At 40.1% G+C, this 15,753-nt stretch overlaps 1 protein-coding gene across 1 annotated transcript in view; it reads right to left on the bottom strand.

Moving 5' to 3' along the window:
* The window catches only part of LOC127189924 (phospholipid-transporting ATPase ABCA3-like), a 98,262-nt gene that overhangs the window by 59,644 nt on the left and 22,865 nt on the right, over positions 1–15,753 (bottom strand). The window contains exons 9-14 of the mRNA XM_051146981.1: positions 15,274–15,455; positions 11,819–11,950; positions 10,998–11,127; positions 5,056–5,210; positions 4,699–4,854; positions 3,899–4,109 (exon numbers count right to left, since the gene is read on the bottom strand). Coding sequence (XP_051002938.1) covers positions 3,899–4,109; positions 4,699–4,854; positions 5,056–5,210; positions 10,998–11,127; positions 11,819–11,950; positions 15,274–15,455 — 966 coding nt within the window. The remainder of the gene's footprint in view (positions 1–3,898; positions 4,110–4,698; positions 4,855–5,055; positions 5,211–10,997; positions 11,128–11,818; positions 11,951–15,273; positions 15,456–15,753) is intronic.

Genomic DNA, 15,753 nt, shown 5'->3' with positions numbered 1-15,753 from the left:
TCATATTTGGAGAACTACAGAAGACAATCTCTGATTGCACTCTCCTTATTGGCTAAGACGGCAACCAGTAGGTGAGACAACAAAGATGAACATTGCTTGATGATTTAATACATACATACTGAAGACCTATTATAAACCAGGCATGGTTTAGATCCTAAGGATGGTTTGAGCTAAGCCAAAGATCTAAAAATCCTAGTGGCTTTTCCCCACTATATCTCTGTGAAGAAATATAGCTGAGTTTGATCAGTTAGAAAAATGCACAGTGTGTTAAACAACATAGGTGCAAAGGGAAGAAGCATGATTTTCATGGATGGGCAATCCAAAATGATGTCAGTGATGTCATCAAGCTTTAGCCAGGATCAGGAGAGGCTGACTGAGGAAGGGACGGAGGGGAATGTCTGAATGAGTGAAGCAACTGTTAGGGCTTATTCTACATTTTCCAAGTACAGAAAATTATCCACATTTGAAAATATAATCACTAGATTCCAGCAGAAGTATCTCTTAAATAGCTGCCCCTTATTGTGAGAACAAAAGGCCAATCTCAGATCTTGACACCAGGAGATGCTGTGGCCCAGTCGTCCACTCTTATCAGGTTCAACATCCTTTTGGCAACTTTTGCAGATAAGGAGCCTGAAACCCAACACACCATGTAACTTAGTAATTGGTGAGTGATGACAGCCATGCCCTGTTTAGTCTGCCTACACAATGCTGGACAAAGAAAAGTTTTGTTCAAATTTGACAGAGGTTCATTCAATTTTTCTCTTCCTTCACACTGGAATCTTCTAAAATCTGCGCACTTCCTCCCACCCCCCCCCCCTTTTTTTGTACAGAGAGACTAGACAACTGCTGAATCACCACATTGTAAATTTACATCATCATAAAAAGATGCAACACACTTCTGACACCTAAAGAGCTGACTGGAGACATTGAGCCTCAAGTGTTACCCTAACCTGGGAGATCCAGACACAAACATGCAAGCATTACTCCTCCTGAATGCTAATACTTTCTATATGCTGATTGAAGTTTGTCTTTGTCTAGCTCAACACAATGACTGAGTTCAAATAACTTTTTACTGATTGTTCCACTCAAAGATGCCTCTAATTCACCAAAATTTTAAATTCAGTCTGCCCAAATTCTCTCTCTCTCTCTCCTCTCTCCTCCTCTCTCCTCTCCTCTCTCTCTCCTCTCTCTCTCTCTCTCTCTCTCTCTCTCTCTCTCTCTCTCTCTCTCTCTCTCCCCTCCCCGCCGTGTGTGTGTGTGTGTGTGTGTGTGTGTGTGTGTGTGTGCACTTGAGATGGACCCCAGTGCCTTGCCCTTGTAGCTCTAACATTTGGATCCTTTACCTGATTGCTGCTGCATCCTCTGCTACGGCTTCTGAATTCTGCTTTCAAACTTAATTTTTCATTAATCAGAAAAAAAAAAAAAAAGCCTGGCGTGGTGGCACATGCCTTTAATCCCAGCACTCGAGGGAGGCAGAGACAGGCGGATCGCTGTGAGTTCGAGGCCAGCCTGGTCTACAAAGTGAGTCCAGGATGGCCACAGCTACACAGAGAAACCCTGTCTCGAAAAACCAAAAAAAAAAAAAAAAAAAAAATCCTCTCTGATTCAGGCTTACCCTTATGTTGTTGAGTGTCAGGGAGGCAATCTTTATTATGTACTTACTACCTTAAAATCCTATTTTCCATTGCTTTTTTTTTGTATGTGAATGGTGTGTGTGTGTAGGTATGTGTGCTCTTGTGTACATGTGTGTATTTGTACATGGGTGTGCACACATGTGTGAGGAGGAACAGAGGTTGACATTGCGTGTCCTCCTTGAGTACTTCCCTCCTTATGCATTGGAGCAGGCTCTCTTACTTGAGCCCAGCGTTTGAAGACTAGGCTGTTCTAGCTAGCCAGTTTTCCAGCAGGATTCCCAGTCTTGGCCTCCCTGGAGCTGGGTTTACATATGGGTCTCCATGCCCACCCAGTATTTAGGCATTAAGTGGGTTCCAAACTCAGTCCTAACACTTACATGAAAGTTCACCTGTTGAGCACATCTGCAGTCCTCATTGCCCTTTTAAGCTTCTTTTAAAACTGGAATCCTACCAATAATCAATGATTCAGGTACTAATTGTGAGTGCCGGGTTGACTTATTAGAGGAACATTGGTTTCTATTTACTGCTCATAAGTGCAAAAGAGGTCAACAATATTATTTACCCTATTTCTGACATCCAGAAAATTTACTATCAAAACCCACATTTCTCTTTGGAGGAGGGAAAAAAAGAGGTGGTATATCCCCCTGAAAGTCAGTGAGTCAACATTATGTATAGAAAAGCATGGGCTGTGGTGTCAGATGCCCCAGGCCCAAATCTGTTCCAATTACTTTCTGGATTTCTCATTACTGTAATATGAGCCCCAGCTCTCTTAACCATAAGAAGGGAGAGTTCTTCAGATAACGCTAATTAATGTGTATCATGAGTGAGATCTAACAGTTGAATAATTCAAATAGTGTAATGACATCATCTTTAACGACATTCATTGAGCTATATCTTCCAAGTTTGTATTTCTTACTGGTTCAAGGCAGATAATTTCAACATCAATAACAAATGCTTTGTATGAACTCACTTTGTAGATTAGTTGCAGTTCTTTGGAGTACTAACGGTTAAATATAGGGCCTATATCAGACAAGCATTCTATGGAGGAACTGGACTCTTTTCACTTTGTTGTTGGTTTGGGGTTTTTTGTTTGTTTTTGTTTTTGTAGTGCTGAAGACCAAACATAGGGTCTTATGCACAGCAAACAAATGATCTACCACTGAGCTATACCTCCAAACCTCTTTTTACCTTTAACTTGTACTTAATTATGTGTGTGTAGGTGTGTATGTGGGTGGGTATGTATGTGGGTGAGTGTGTATGTCAGGTGTGTGGGGGGTTGTGTGTGTTGCAGGCATCTTCCTTGGTTGTGTCTCCCTAATTTTATTTTTGAGACACAGTCTCTCATTGAACCTGGAGCTCCCAAATTTGTCTACCTGCCGTCTCTGCTCTCCATCCCTGTGGCTACAGGGACCCCTTACTCAGATCTTCATGCTTGCATGGAAAGTACTGTATCCACTGAACTGTTTCCCCAGTTACTCTTTAACTTCTGGAGATGATATTTCCCAAAGTTGCCCAGGCTCAGTTTGAATTCACTTTGTAACCCAGTAAGTCTTTCAAATCACAATCCCCCTGCCTCAGCCTCTGCTAGAATTACAGGCCTTTGTCTCTAGGCCTGGAAACAGTTCAGTCTGACTGAACAAACAGATGGTACACCCGCTGAAGTCAAAACCATGTGATCCTGCTTTTCATTTACTTCTTACTACATTCCGACTGGCCAGAGGCAGCATTCAAGGGGTAGTTTGTGAAAATAAGCTAGAAAAAAAAATGTAGCCATACAGTGGGTATTTGATTCTGATACTCAAATGAGAAAACAAAGTCAGGTAATGGTGAGGTTGTTGACTTTCTGCCCCTATAAGCATCCATAGACCTATGTATTAAATCTGTGTTGCGATGACAAATTACCAGTTATTATCATCCATGTGGAATGTCCATGTTCATTTTCCAAGTCAGAATATGCTTATTGGGTCAAAATGGGAAAAAAAAACGGAATCGCTAGGTTATGTCTAAATTTATAACCAGAAATTACAAGCAAAATACTTAAGATCTAATGCAATAGGACGTAGGAAGGTCTGTGTAGAGAAGACAAAAAGGACTGAAAGTGATGTTAGAATATTTTTGAGACAAAGTCTCACTACATAAAGCTTCCAGTTCATCTTTGCCACTCTTGACCTGCCCAGCCCTATAGTTATAGACATGGGCTACCACACCTAGCTAAGAAAGCATTATTACAGCACCAACATCCAAAGAATCAAATAGAGAGAGACCATATAGTTTCTTCAGGAAAAGCGAAGAGCCACAGCATTTCAGACTCCCCATGACCAGGATGGCAATGCGGTCGCCCAGCACATCAGCTTCATCCATGTGGTGTGTGGTTAGTAGCATGGTACGGTCCTTTTTATATTGCTGAAGTAGGTCCCAGGTGGCCCTCCTTGACACTGGATCCATGCCAGATGTTGGCTCATCCAGTATCACCACCTAGAGACAAGAGTAAGTAATCAGGGGTCGGTCTATTTACCGCTTGCATCCTGTCTGTAGGATAACCTACTATACATGGGAGACATATTTAAGCAAAATACAGACTCTAGACTACCATAGGGTGAATAACTGCTAAATAATTACTTGTCAAACCTATAGTGATGTCCCATCAGCTGTATTAATAATAGGAAGTCCTTCCCTTTCCCCTTTGAGAGAGTTTGTGCCAGCTCTTGTGCTTGACTCTGGAGAAGTAAAGACCCATTTTTATTTTATCTTATTTTTTTTTTTGTTTTATTTTTGTGTGTACACATATGTGTAGATGTCAGAGATTGTTCTCCAGTGTCTTCCACAACCACTCTACATCTTATTTTTTGAGACAGGGTCTCACACTGAATCCAGAATGAGCCAGAATGGTTGGATAGCAAGGCCTGTGGGATCTGTCTGTCTCTGCGCCATCTTTGGTTTAAGATTACAGGTACCCACAACCATGTCTGGCACTTTTATCTGGGTGGTGGGGATCTGAAGTCAGGTGCTTTATTATGGAAACATCTCTCCAGCCCCACGAGAACCTGAAGCAATGAATAGTTACCTTAGTGTCCCCTATAAGAGCTATGATAATTGAGAGTTTGCGCTTCATTCCTCCACTCAGATCCTTGGACATTGTATTACTTTTTTCAAGCAGGTCAAAAGAAGTGAGCATCTTGCGAATTTCACTGGATCGTTTCTTCGAAGATACTCCTTTTATCTAAAAAGAGGAGCCAAAGTTTATGCTGTGCTTATGCAAACTTGGGCTTAGAAAACTCTTACGTTAGGGCTTTAGCAGAGCTGTCTGGGTATGCTCGCCCTTCTCGTTGCCTTCAGCATGAACTCTTGATGAAGGTAAAAGCTGCAGGTCCTTGCTCACATTGCCTAGAGGAAGTGAAGAGTACAGAAAGGAAGTGCTCACCACACAGTAGAAATGAAGGTGTTCTGACACTGTCATCAATGGGAACAACAGGTTTTCCTGGGGACACAAGCCCAAGCTTTTCCTAACGTGATCCATGTCAGATGAGATGTCATATCCACTAATATAGACTTTTCCTCTGGTAGGAAGATACAAACCTAGAATTAAGCAAAGACATTGGCAGAGCTTCAGCAAGGACACTTGACAATGTGCTGCTTACTAGTGCCTTGTCTGCAGAGTCTGTGGATCATGAAAAAGCAACCTCTCCCATGGAGATGCCTGGTGTCACTCGTCATGATCTGATGATAATGGAGAAAGGTGTAGTAAGAACTTTTGATTTCTTTAAAAACACACAAGTATTATGGGAATATGTTTTTGTTTTAACCCCAGGTGTCGGATATGGGGCTGCTTCAGACTGACCACAGTAGCTATCCACAATTTGACTCCTGTTCTAGCAGGGGCACTCTTCAGAGGCACTCTGAAGGAGGCAGCAGATGCTCTCCCAGTGGCTGGATTGCTGCTTGGAGACGTCCTGACAACAAAGATCAAACTGGCCCCAAGGAACTCAGTGCCCCTAATCAGCAGAAAGTAGCCTAAGGATATCAACACACCCTTCACCCTCTAACCTTCCTTCTCTCCTACCTAGTTTTGGGAAATATGACTACAAATGACATAGAGGAAGTGGCAGGAGACAAAGGGATGAATATTATGTTTCAAGATGTAAACAAAAGGTTTATTGTGGCTGCTACCACTAGGACTTCCCCCACTTTGCTCCCAGAGAATTTTTTCTGCTTTTTCTTTTTCTTCTTCCTATATTCCATCTCAAAAAAAGGTCGGGAGAATGGCTGAACAGTTTTTTTTTTAATTGAGGGTGAAAGTGAAAGAATCTAAAAAACAAAAGAATGGACAAAATGGGAAAACCGAAAGGGTCATTCTATTCTCTCATTTTTGAAAGGGTTGCAGAGTTGGCTGTGCAACTGAAAATTTTTCTAGTTGAGTTGGAAGTACTTGGGAAGAAAGTAGTCCCAGAAAAGGGGGAAAAAGGCTTCAGATCTGATGATCTAGCAATAATACAGGAGATTCCTATAGAATGAGAGACGGAAGCAAATTGGGCTAGAAGGCAGATTGCATCCTGCCCAGCACCACACACTTTTAGTTTCAAGTCCCCACAGGCCCTGGGTAAGATGGGGAGTCAGGTGTGTGATGGAGGGAGGAGTAGGAGGGCATGAAGGGGGACAGGATTAAAGAAAAACAGACCATCTTAAAGACAGGCTTAATCTTAAACTAACTGTGCCATCAGAAGAGGGGTGGCCTGGAATTACAAATTATCATCAATATTGCCAATAATCATACATCACATGCCTGTTAATGGAGCAGGTCATAATTATAATGAGGTAGCCTACAGAACTGTCCTAAAGAATTGATAGATCTGAGGCAGTTTAAAGAGGTCATGACTTACTACGGAATGCATTCACCTTAGGTGAAACAAGTATTAAGTAACTGGGCTACCCAAAATAGAATTATTCCCCAAGATTGGGTTGGTCTGTAAATAGCTGTGCTAGAGGCTGGTCAGCAGTTACAATGGCTAACCTAATGGAGAGAAGCCATGAATACTGAACAGCAAAATAGAGCATGTGGAATGGATATTGTCAAAAGATCAGTTGCTGGGTGAAGGACAGTACTCTCACTGATAAGAACAGATTCAGTTTGATGATGCTGTTATGGGACAATGTCACTTAGTGGCTTTAAGAGCCTGGGAAAAGGTCGTTATTTACTGGGATTGTACAAGACTCTGGGGAGGCCTTCACAGATTTCTTGCAAAGATTGGTTTCAACTGTAAACAAAGCCTTATCAGACCCTGACACAATTCAGGTATTGATAGAGACTCGTGTGTGAGAGCAAATACTAAATGCAAATTTAGTTATTAGACTGTTAAAGGTGGGAGCAGCACCAACGAACATGTGGATAAGGAACATGACTGATATTGGTTCTCATGAGTATTGTGCTAACATCATAAGACAAGCTTTTGCTAAATATCAATATGCCCAGTGCTTCAATTGCAGAAAATTCAGCCATTTACAAAGAAACTGTGACCAAGCCTCTGAAAGCCTCAGATCTTAAAATGTCCAGTACATTAACTGTGAGAAATATGACTCTTTCCATCAGAGAGGTGAGCAAGTGGTTTCTCTAGGAAAAGGCCTAGAGCTACCTTCCAGGATCTTTCCCTCTCAATAAATTGCTTGTGTAGGTTTGCTGTGTAGTGTGACTTTATGGTGTTTCTTGGCTTCTGACTGCCAGGATGCCTTTTGGAGGAAAATTGTCACACTTTGCACTGGGGAAACATTCCCCCACCTGAGCAGAGCTGTCACACTTGCGTTGGGGAAACAGTCTGGCAGCTGCAGTAGAACTTCTCCAGGGGAAGCCTTTCCCCTCAGAACTGCAGCACTTACATGGTTATTTATCCACACCTGGAGGTTTGAATATAGGAGCCACAGATAAAAGAGAATGTTCGATATCTGCCTTTCTGGATCTCTTGATCTCTGTTATCTCACTCAATCCATCCATTTCTACTTCCATCCATTTACTTGGAAAATTCAGGATTTCAGTTGTTTTGTTTTTCAGTCAAATAGTATTCCATAGTGCTTAGGTGATCCATTCATTGGCTGAAGGACATTTCCATTTCCTGGTTATTGTGAACAGAGCAACATATGGCATCCTTGAGGAATATGGCAAGGAATGGAATAGCTGGGCCATAGAGCACATTCATGTTTAGCTTTTTGAGAATTCTCCACACTGATTTCCATAGCGGCTAGACCAATTTGCAATCAGTAGTGAATGCTTTACATATTCTGGACATTAATCTTCTATCAAAAGTTTAGCTGGAAAAGATCCTCTCCCACTGTATCAGTTTCCTCTTCACTAATTTTCTTAATTTGATGTACACAAGCTTTTTAGTTTTGTTGATGTTCCACTTGCCAACTGTTGCCCTTAAGCCCAGGGTAAGTGGATTCCTATTTTAAAAGGCCTCTCTGAGAACTGTATTATACAGGGTACTGGCTCTGTGAGTTTCACATTAAAGTTGTTTATCCATTTGGAGTTAGTTTTGTGCACAGTGATAGATATGGCAATAATTTTATTCTTCATGTGGACATCCAGTTTTCTAAGCACCACTTGTTAAGGAACTTTCTTCCCACCAGAATATATTCTTGGCAACTGGCAGCAGCAACTAGTAGTCATGTTTGAATCTTCAATTCTGTTCCCTTGTTTTAATGGCTGCTTTTGTGGCTGCACCGTATTGTCTTTATTCCTGTGGCTCTGTAGCATATTTTTATGTCTAGAATGCAGTCCTCTGGAACTTATTTTTTTTTTTTTTTTTTTTTTTGTCAGTATCTTTTGTGGTTCCATGTAAATCTTAGCATAGTTTTACCATTTCTTTGAAGAATGAGATGGAGATTTTAATTGAGATGACATCCAATCTGAGGATGGTTTTAGTAGAATGGTCGTTTTCACAGTATTAATTCCATCAATTAACAAGCCTGTGATGTCTTCCCATTTTCTAGTATCTTGATTGCTTTCCTCAGGGGTTTATGGTTTTTCACTGTACCTGTCCTTCATCTTCTTGATTAGGCTTCTTCCTAGATGTCTCTTCTTTTTGAAGCTCACTTCTTTAAGTGTCCACTGTCTCTTGCTCTTTGTTGGTGTGTGGGAAGCCATTCATTTCTGTACGTTGATTCTGTATCGTAACATGTTACACTTGTTGACTTCTTTTAGGTTAGATTTTAGATTATGGTATAATTTTGGAGTCTCTTATGTATATATAATATTGTCTGTAAATATAGAGAATTTGAATTCTTCTTTCCCTATTTGTATCATGATAATTTACTTCTTTTTCCTTATTTCTCTGTGCTTTGAGCGCAATATTGAAAAAAGTGAGGATAATGGGCAGCCCTGTCTTGTTCCTGGTTTTAGTGGAATTGTTTTAAGTGTTTCTCCATTCGGGGTAATGTTGCCTGTAGGTTTCTCATTTATAGTTGTTTTGTTTTGTTTTGTTTTTTTAATATTATGTTGAGGTATTCCCTCTAGTCCTACTCTCCCTGGGACTTTTTTGTTTTGTTTTGTTATGTTTTGTTTTTTTCAAGACAGGGTTTCTCTGTGTAGCCTTGGCTGTCCTAGACTCACTTTGTAGTCTAGGCTGGCCTTGAACTCACAGTGATCCACCTGCCTCTGCTGGGATTAAAGATGTGCATCACCACACTCGACTTCCCTGGAACTTTTATCACAAAGGCATTGAAATCTTTTTCTGCATCAATTGAGATAATCATGTGATTTGGGTCTTTAAGTCATTTATATAATTTTTATATTTATTGACTTGCATATGTTGAACTACCTGTGGGAAAGAATAAGCCTTGTCACAAGTGGGAGCAGTCTTGGTGGGCTTTACCCTTGGGGCACCCCATGAATACCTTGTGACAGACTGAGTGGAACCATTCTGGGTCTGGAATTCAGGAAGGAGACCTGGGAACCCCACCTGGACTATTGTCTTTCTAATTGACCCTCACCAGGAGAAGGAGCCAGTCCTTCCCACGTGACTCAGGGAGTTGGGGAAGAGAGAACAACAAAGTCAGCTGGGGCGGAGAGAGCGTGAGAGTAGCGGGCCAGCTGGACCAGCACGCGGGCCAGAGAGACACCTAAGGACCCGTCCTGTGGAACGGCTACCGGAAGGTTCACTCTTTTGTCCCTTTAACCTTTTTCCTTCTTGTATAAGCTAGTTGGGTTGTATAATAAAGTTTTATTGTAAAGAAACAGATCCAACAACTACCCTTAAATTTCTGAGATAAAGCTTACTACTTTAGTAACCATTAATCCAATTTCCCCACTCATCCTTTCTCATTTCTCTCCAGACTCATGAATCACAATTCTACTCCTTTGGAGTAGAATGAAAGGACATGTGACAGTAAAATGAAAACCCACACACGAATGGCCACATATTTATGACTTCATCTATATGAAGTGTCTCAGTTAGTCACTTCCATAGGCCCTGACATACAGCTGGTGATGATTAGTGGCTATAAAGACTGGGCATTGGCTAGAAAGTGACAGTTTAGGGTTAGAGGTTTCCTTCAGGGCAGCAAAGCTCTTCCTGAGCAAAATCAAGGCAACTGTTACACAACACTGTGAGTGTACCAAAATCACTCAACTGCACACTCAGGACAATGGCTTATACAAAATTTACCTAGAAAATACTAAAATTTCCAAAAGTAACCAATCGTTTATTGCCTCAAATAATTTAAATTTAATTCTGAAAGCAAATCATTGGACAGTGGTGACATGTAAAAAAGAATTAAAATGTAAACATTATGAAATTTTTATTAAAATTTTTATCAAATTTCTAAATTACGTAGTGAAGGAATATTTAATGTATAGAATTAACTTTAAAATATTTTAAAGGGGTTGATAGGTATATAGGAAGTATAGTAAAACATTGGAATAGTAGAATGTAGGATATATATATAGAGAGAGAGAGAAAGAGAGAGAGATTTGTTATACATTTTTCAGTTTATCTCTGTGTTCAAAATATTCTTAACAAACTCACATGTATTTGTAGTATGCATTCACAGTGAGAATGATGCTCACCAAGCAAATTACAATGGTTTTCTATGATGCGGAAAGAATAACAGAAGGTAAATTAATGTAAGGGGAGCCAGTATAAAAAAATGAACACAAATTTTACAAAGAGGGGACTTGGATGATCATTTAGAATGGCAACTCAGAAGAAAGGAAGGTTTGAAGCATCCGACAGACAGAAATATGTTCTAACCTAAATGAATAATAACGATTTGTATTTAAGAGGTGAGAGAATTAACTGTATGTGTGATGGTGTTGGCCTCAGAAGTGTCAGCAAGAGCCCCACACTCCATCCACCCAGGGTGATCCCTGGTACACACCTGTGAGAATGGACAAGGTGGTGGTTTTTCCTGCCCCATTATGCCCTAGAAGAACAGTTATTTGTCCCTCGTACACGTTCAAAGACAAATCTTTTACTGCCATCAGGGTATTATTTTTTAAGGTGAATTCCTGTGGAAAGAGAAACAAACACTAATTTGATTACTGTTGCCTGTAAACAAGGATTCATTAATTATTCAGAGTTGGAGAAAATGTATTAATCTCAAGGCTGGAGAAAAAGATCAAAGAGAGATTAAATTATGGGAACCAAACAGTAAAGAGCCTCATTAGGAACATGGTATAGATATTAGAACTAGTAGCCACGAATTTTAAAAGTGACTAGTATATTAAAGAAAATAAGTTTTTTTGTTTTTTGTTTTGTTTTGTTTTGTTTTGTTTTTTTTGTTTTTTTGAGACAGGGTTTCTCTGTGTATCCCTGGCTGTCCTGGACTCGCTTTGTAGACCAGGCTGGCCTCGAACTCACAGTGATCCACTTGCCTCTGCCTCCCGAGTGCTGGGATTAAAGGCATGCGCCACCACGCCCGGCCTAAGAAAATAATTTTAAAAGTACAAAAATAGCAAAGTCCTAAGATTACAAGCATAGAAAAAGACTAGTCAGTAAGGATATGAACAACTGAAGACCATACTTGATTTATATGACCCGATAAGCACATTGCATTCAACAAATTCAGGAAGCAAGTACATGTGGAGAACTTTTAATCAGCATATCTGTGAAGTTGTGGCCATGACAAACATTTCATCTCCATAGTGGACTGACCCTCCATCCTTTCAAGTGACAGAAACCTGTTGAATAAATAAATACCTTGAACAAATGTTGAATCTGGATGCCGGCCACTAAGCCCTGGGGTTCGGGCTCAACAAAATCATTTGAGGGTATATCAGTAACTTGGCTCTCCTCCCTGCTTACGGCTGGCTCTCCAAACCAGTAGGATTTCTAAAATAACAACAACAACAACCAAAATAATAGTAATGATGATGATGATGATAATGATACTTGAGAATTAAGTGCTCTAAAGATTTCAAAGCTCTCTGGCTCATCTCACTTAGTTTTAAAGAAAGTTGCAATCGGTGACTTAAAATTACAATGTGAAGCAAACTTGTCTGTTTATAATATAAACTTCTAAAATCATGATCAGAGAACCCACATTCTACTTAAACCTTGTTGAAAGAAGGCAGTCAGTGAAGTCGCCTCAGAAGGCACAGTGAGAGCACTGCCTCACTCCGAGCCAGGTCTTTCCAGCAGGGTTGGTGCACACATTGTGCACACCCTAGCACTTTACACTGAGTCTGTGAGGACAAAATCACTTTCATAAATATTTCAAACCACTTGGCTTTTATTTTAACCAAAGGGTCTTTTTCACTGATGTTATACAAGCAATGAAAGGCAAGTCTGCGGTGTCTTAGGACAAAATAAGCAGGGAAACACACCATTCTCGGTTGTCCCTGTCTTCTTTACCATTTAAATATTTATACAAGAAAGCCTGCTCCACTTAATTATATGTTTGACAAAGTTATTAAGTTTGGATCCTTCAAAAAATACAGCATCATCCCAACAGAGATAGAAAATGCATTTGGTAAAATTCAGAGTATCGTCATTGTAAACATCTTCAAAAAACAAAATATGGTAAGAATTTAGCTAGCACATTTAAATTCTATCCATTATAAGGCCATAGCCAACATCATCTCAAATGGGGGAAGGCTGAAGGCACTACCTCTGACATCTGGAACAAGGGTGTTTATATTTTTACCATCCTTATTTAATGCAGTAGTGGAAGTCTTAGCCAGGGCAGTTAAGTAAGAGAAATAAATAAAAGGCACCCCAACAGTAAAGGAGGAAGTTAGATGATTTCAGTTTGTAGGTAATAAATAAAATGATACATTCAGTGAACTGCACCAATTAACCTACAGAAATGAATAGATTTTTTATATGTACTAAAAAGCACACTAGTTGAAATGGCAATCAAGAAAAGCAATCCGACTGACAACAGCAATAGCTACAGACATGCCTAGAGGTGAATTTAATCAAATAAATGACTTCTATAATAAGAAGTATAAAATTCTGAATAAATTAAATAAGTATGCTAAAATGTAATGCTTGCTGGTTATTAGCCTACCTCCATGTTCAACAAGAGACCCTCTCTCAAAGGAGTAAGGTGGAGAGTGATAGAACAGGAAATTTGACATCCTCCCCTTGGACTGCTTACACACCACACAAGTATGTGTTCTAGGAACTGTTTGTGCATGCGTATCTGGTCTTTCACTATACTGTAAAGCTGTGGTATCTAACCAGGAATAATAACATACACAGTTGAATGGAACACATTATAGAATCCAAATGTAAGGCCACAAATGTATTGTAAGCTGGTTTTAGGCCAAAGGTACCAATAAATGTTGTTGAGAAAACTGCATGTCTATGCACAGAAAGAGATCAAAGGCCAGTCTTTCTGCACATAAGAGAATCATACACCTAAACCCACTAGAAGGAAAATGGGGCAGTGTTTTTAAGACATCAGGATAGCTGGTGCTTTTTTGTAGTAAGATCCCAAAAGCATAACTAAAAAAGCAAAATCAGCCCAGTAGAATCACATCAAGCTAAGAGTCATCTGCAAATAGATGTAATGGTCAACACAGCGAAGCCTACTTATGCCATGGGAGAAAATACTTGCAAACTAGTTGCCCAAAGGAGTGTTTTCAGAATCTACAGGCAACTAAACTACTCAGTGGTGGAGAAAACAAATGTAATGCAATTTCAAAATGGCAAATCATATGAATGTCATTTCTCAAAAGACATGCAAAGGTCCAGTAAGTAAAGATTATTCAGCGCCACTACAAGAGTTACAGATAAAACAACAAAAAAAAACCAAACCAAACAAAACAAAACAAAAAAAAAACCCAAGGCTATATTATCACATACACTGGCGTGACTACTAGCGTAAGAGAAAACATTGTTACAATTATTGTTACAATTGCCAACTGCTGCTGAATGTGAAGAGAAAGAAGGATTCTTGCACTCTACACTGGTGAGAATTTAAATTGGAATACCGAATAATGGGAAACAGCACAGTCGAAGTTCCTCAAAATAAAAGTAGAAGCAGCAACCCCCCCAACTGGGGAAATGCCCAACTATACTCTCCTGTTTACTGCAACACCGTTCTCAGATGCCAAGACATGGATTTGAGGAATAAATAGATATAGAAAATGATGTATCCTCATGAACTTAAATAGTATTGACCATAAAAGAAGACCATGCTGTTTGTTTACCAGGCATGACTGCCTGGAGGAAATAATATTAAGTAAACTATCCCAAATACAGGAAGACATATGTCTCCTGTTCCCACACATGTGTGGAAGCTAAAAATTGCTAATTTCTTGGAAATACAGAATAGTATACTGTTGCTACAGGCTGGGAAATGGAGGGAGTAAAGGGAACTAATAAAACTGAGATAAAGGGAATATAGTCTAATGTATCTTCTAAGGGACTAAAAGGGGAGAATTCAAAGTTTCTCAAAACAAATGATAAAATTTTAAAGAAATACAAAATGGGAATTAACCTGATTTGTTCAACTACTCATTATATATGTGTATTAAATTTTATGCCAGTTTCCTTAAATACAATTGTCATTATGTCAATTTTAAACATTAAAAATAGACATGGGCGTAATTTTTCCTCTCCCCACTGGGATCTACAGATATTACTGTGCACTTATTCAAGTGGGATTTCTTTGCAGAAAATCATTTTGTTCCATAAATACATATGACAACCGATTATGTGAGTGCAACAAGGAGGAGGCATGGTGGGTAATTTTCACTGTCCACTTAACTGCCTTGAGATTTGCCTAGGTGCTCAATAAAACACATCCTTAGGTATGTCTTTGAGGGGTTTTTCAGAGAGGAATAACTAAGGGAGGGAGCCATGGCTGATTGTGGGGAGCAACATCCAGTAACCCAGGCACTGGTGGAATAAAGGCGAAGAGGGCAGGATCCCAACAGCACATACATCCCAGCTCTGCTTCCTGATTTCTGAGGTGAGTAGCTTTGTTCTGTCACATCTTCCCACAAATATGTTCTTCCTTGCCTCAACTCAAAGCAATGTGGGCTATGGGAATGTGGACTGAAGCCTACATGAGTATTTGTCTCTCTCAGGTATTTGTCACAGGAAGTCTGGTATTACAGTCCCTTTGCGAAGGCTGTTAGAGGCAATCCTGCTTACTCTTTGAAAACTAGGTGCAGAAAGACTGGGGATTGGCAGGTGCTCACCTGCAGGAAAAAGTTCCAGGGCTTGGGCACACCATACTTCCCTGGGAAAACAGCATCTATGTACCAGGCCACAAGGCCATACAGAAAAGCACTTAATATAAACATTCCTATTATGTGGGCCAAAGTTAGGTCATCGTCGGCGTTAATTTTTGTAGCGAAGTTGTACCACTGAGCGCCATGCCCTGAAACAAAATGGGAGACAGTTACATCAGATGTCCAACAATGCCGGAAGCAAACGAGTAGGAGGTGTATGGGTCCTAGTGTTCACAGATCGGCACAAGGAAGACCAGGAATGTTAAACATGCGGTGTTGTCTCTTCAAAGAGATCTATATAACCAGTTGCCTCCTCGGAAGGATGGGAACCGGTACAGTTAATAGCGTGGTCCCCTCTGTGCTATATCTATATCTAGGCCACACTGGCTCCCTCAGACCCTTATCTGGAGCCTGTTTATCTCAGTCAATCCATAACTCTATCCTCCC

Source organism: Acomys russatus, chromosome 5 (assembly GCF_903995435.1).
Source record: "Acomys russatus chromosome 5, mAcoRus1.1, whole genome shotgun sequence".
Classification (NCBI taxonomy): domain Eukaryota; kingdom Metazoa; phylum Chordata; class Mammalia; order Rodentia; family Muridae; genus Acomys; species Acomys russatus.
The sequence above is the reverse complement of the archived record's forward strand: the minus strand, read 5'-3'. Positions and strand labels throughout refer to the sequence as shown.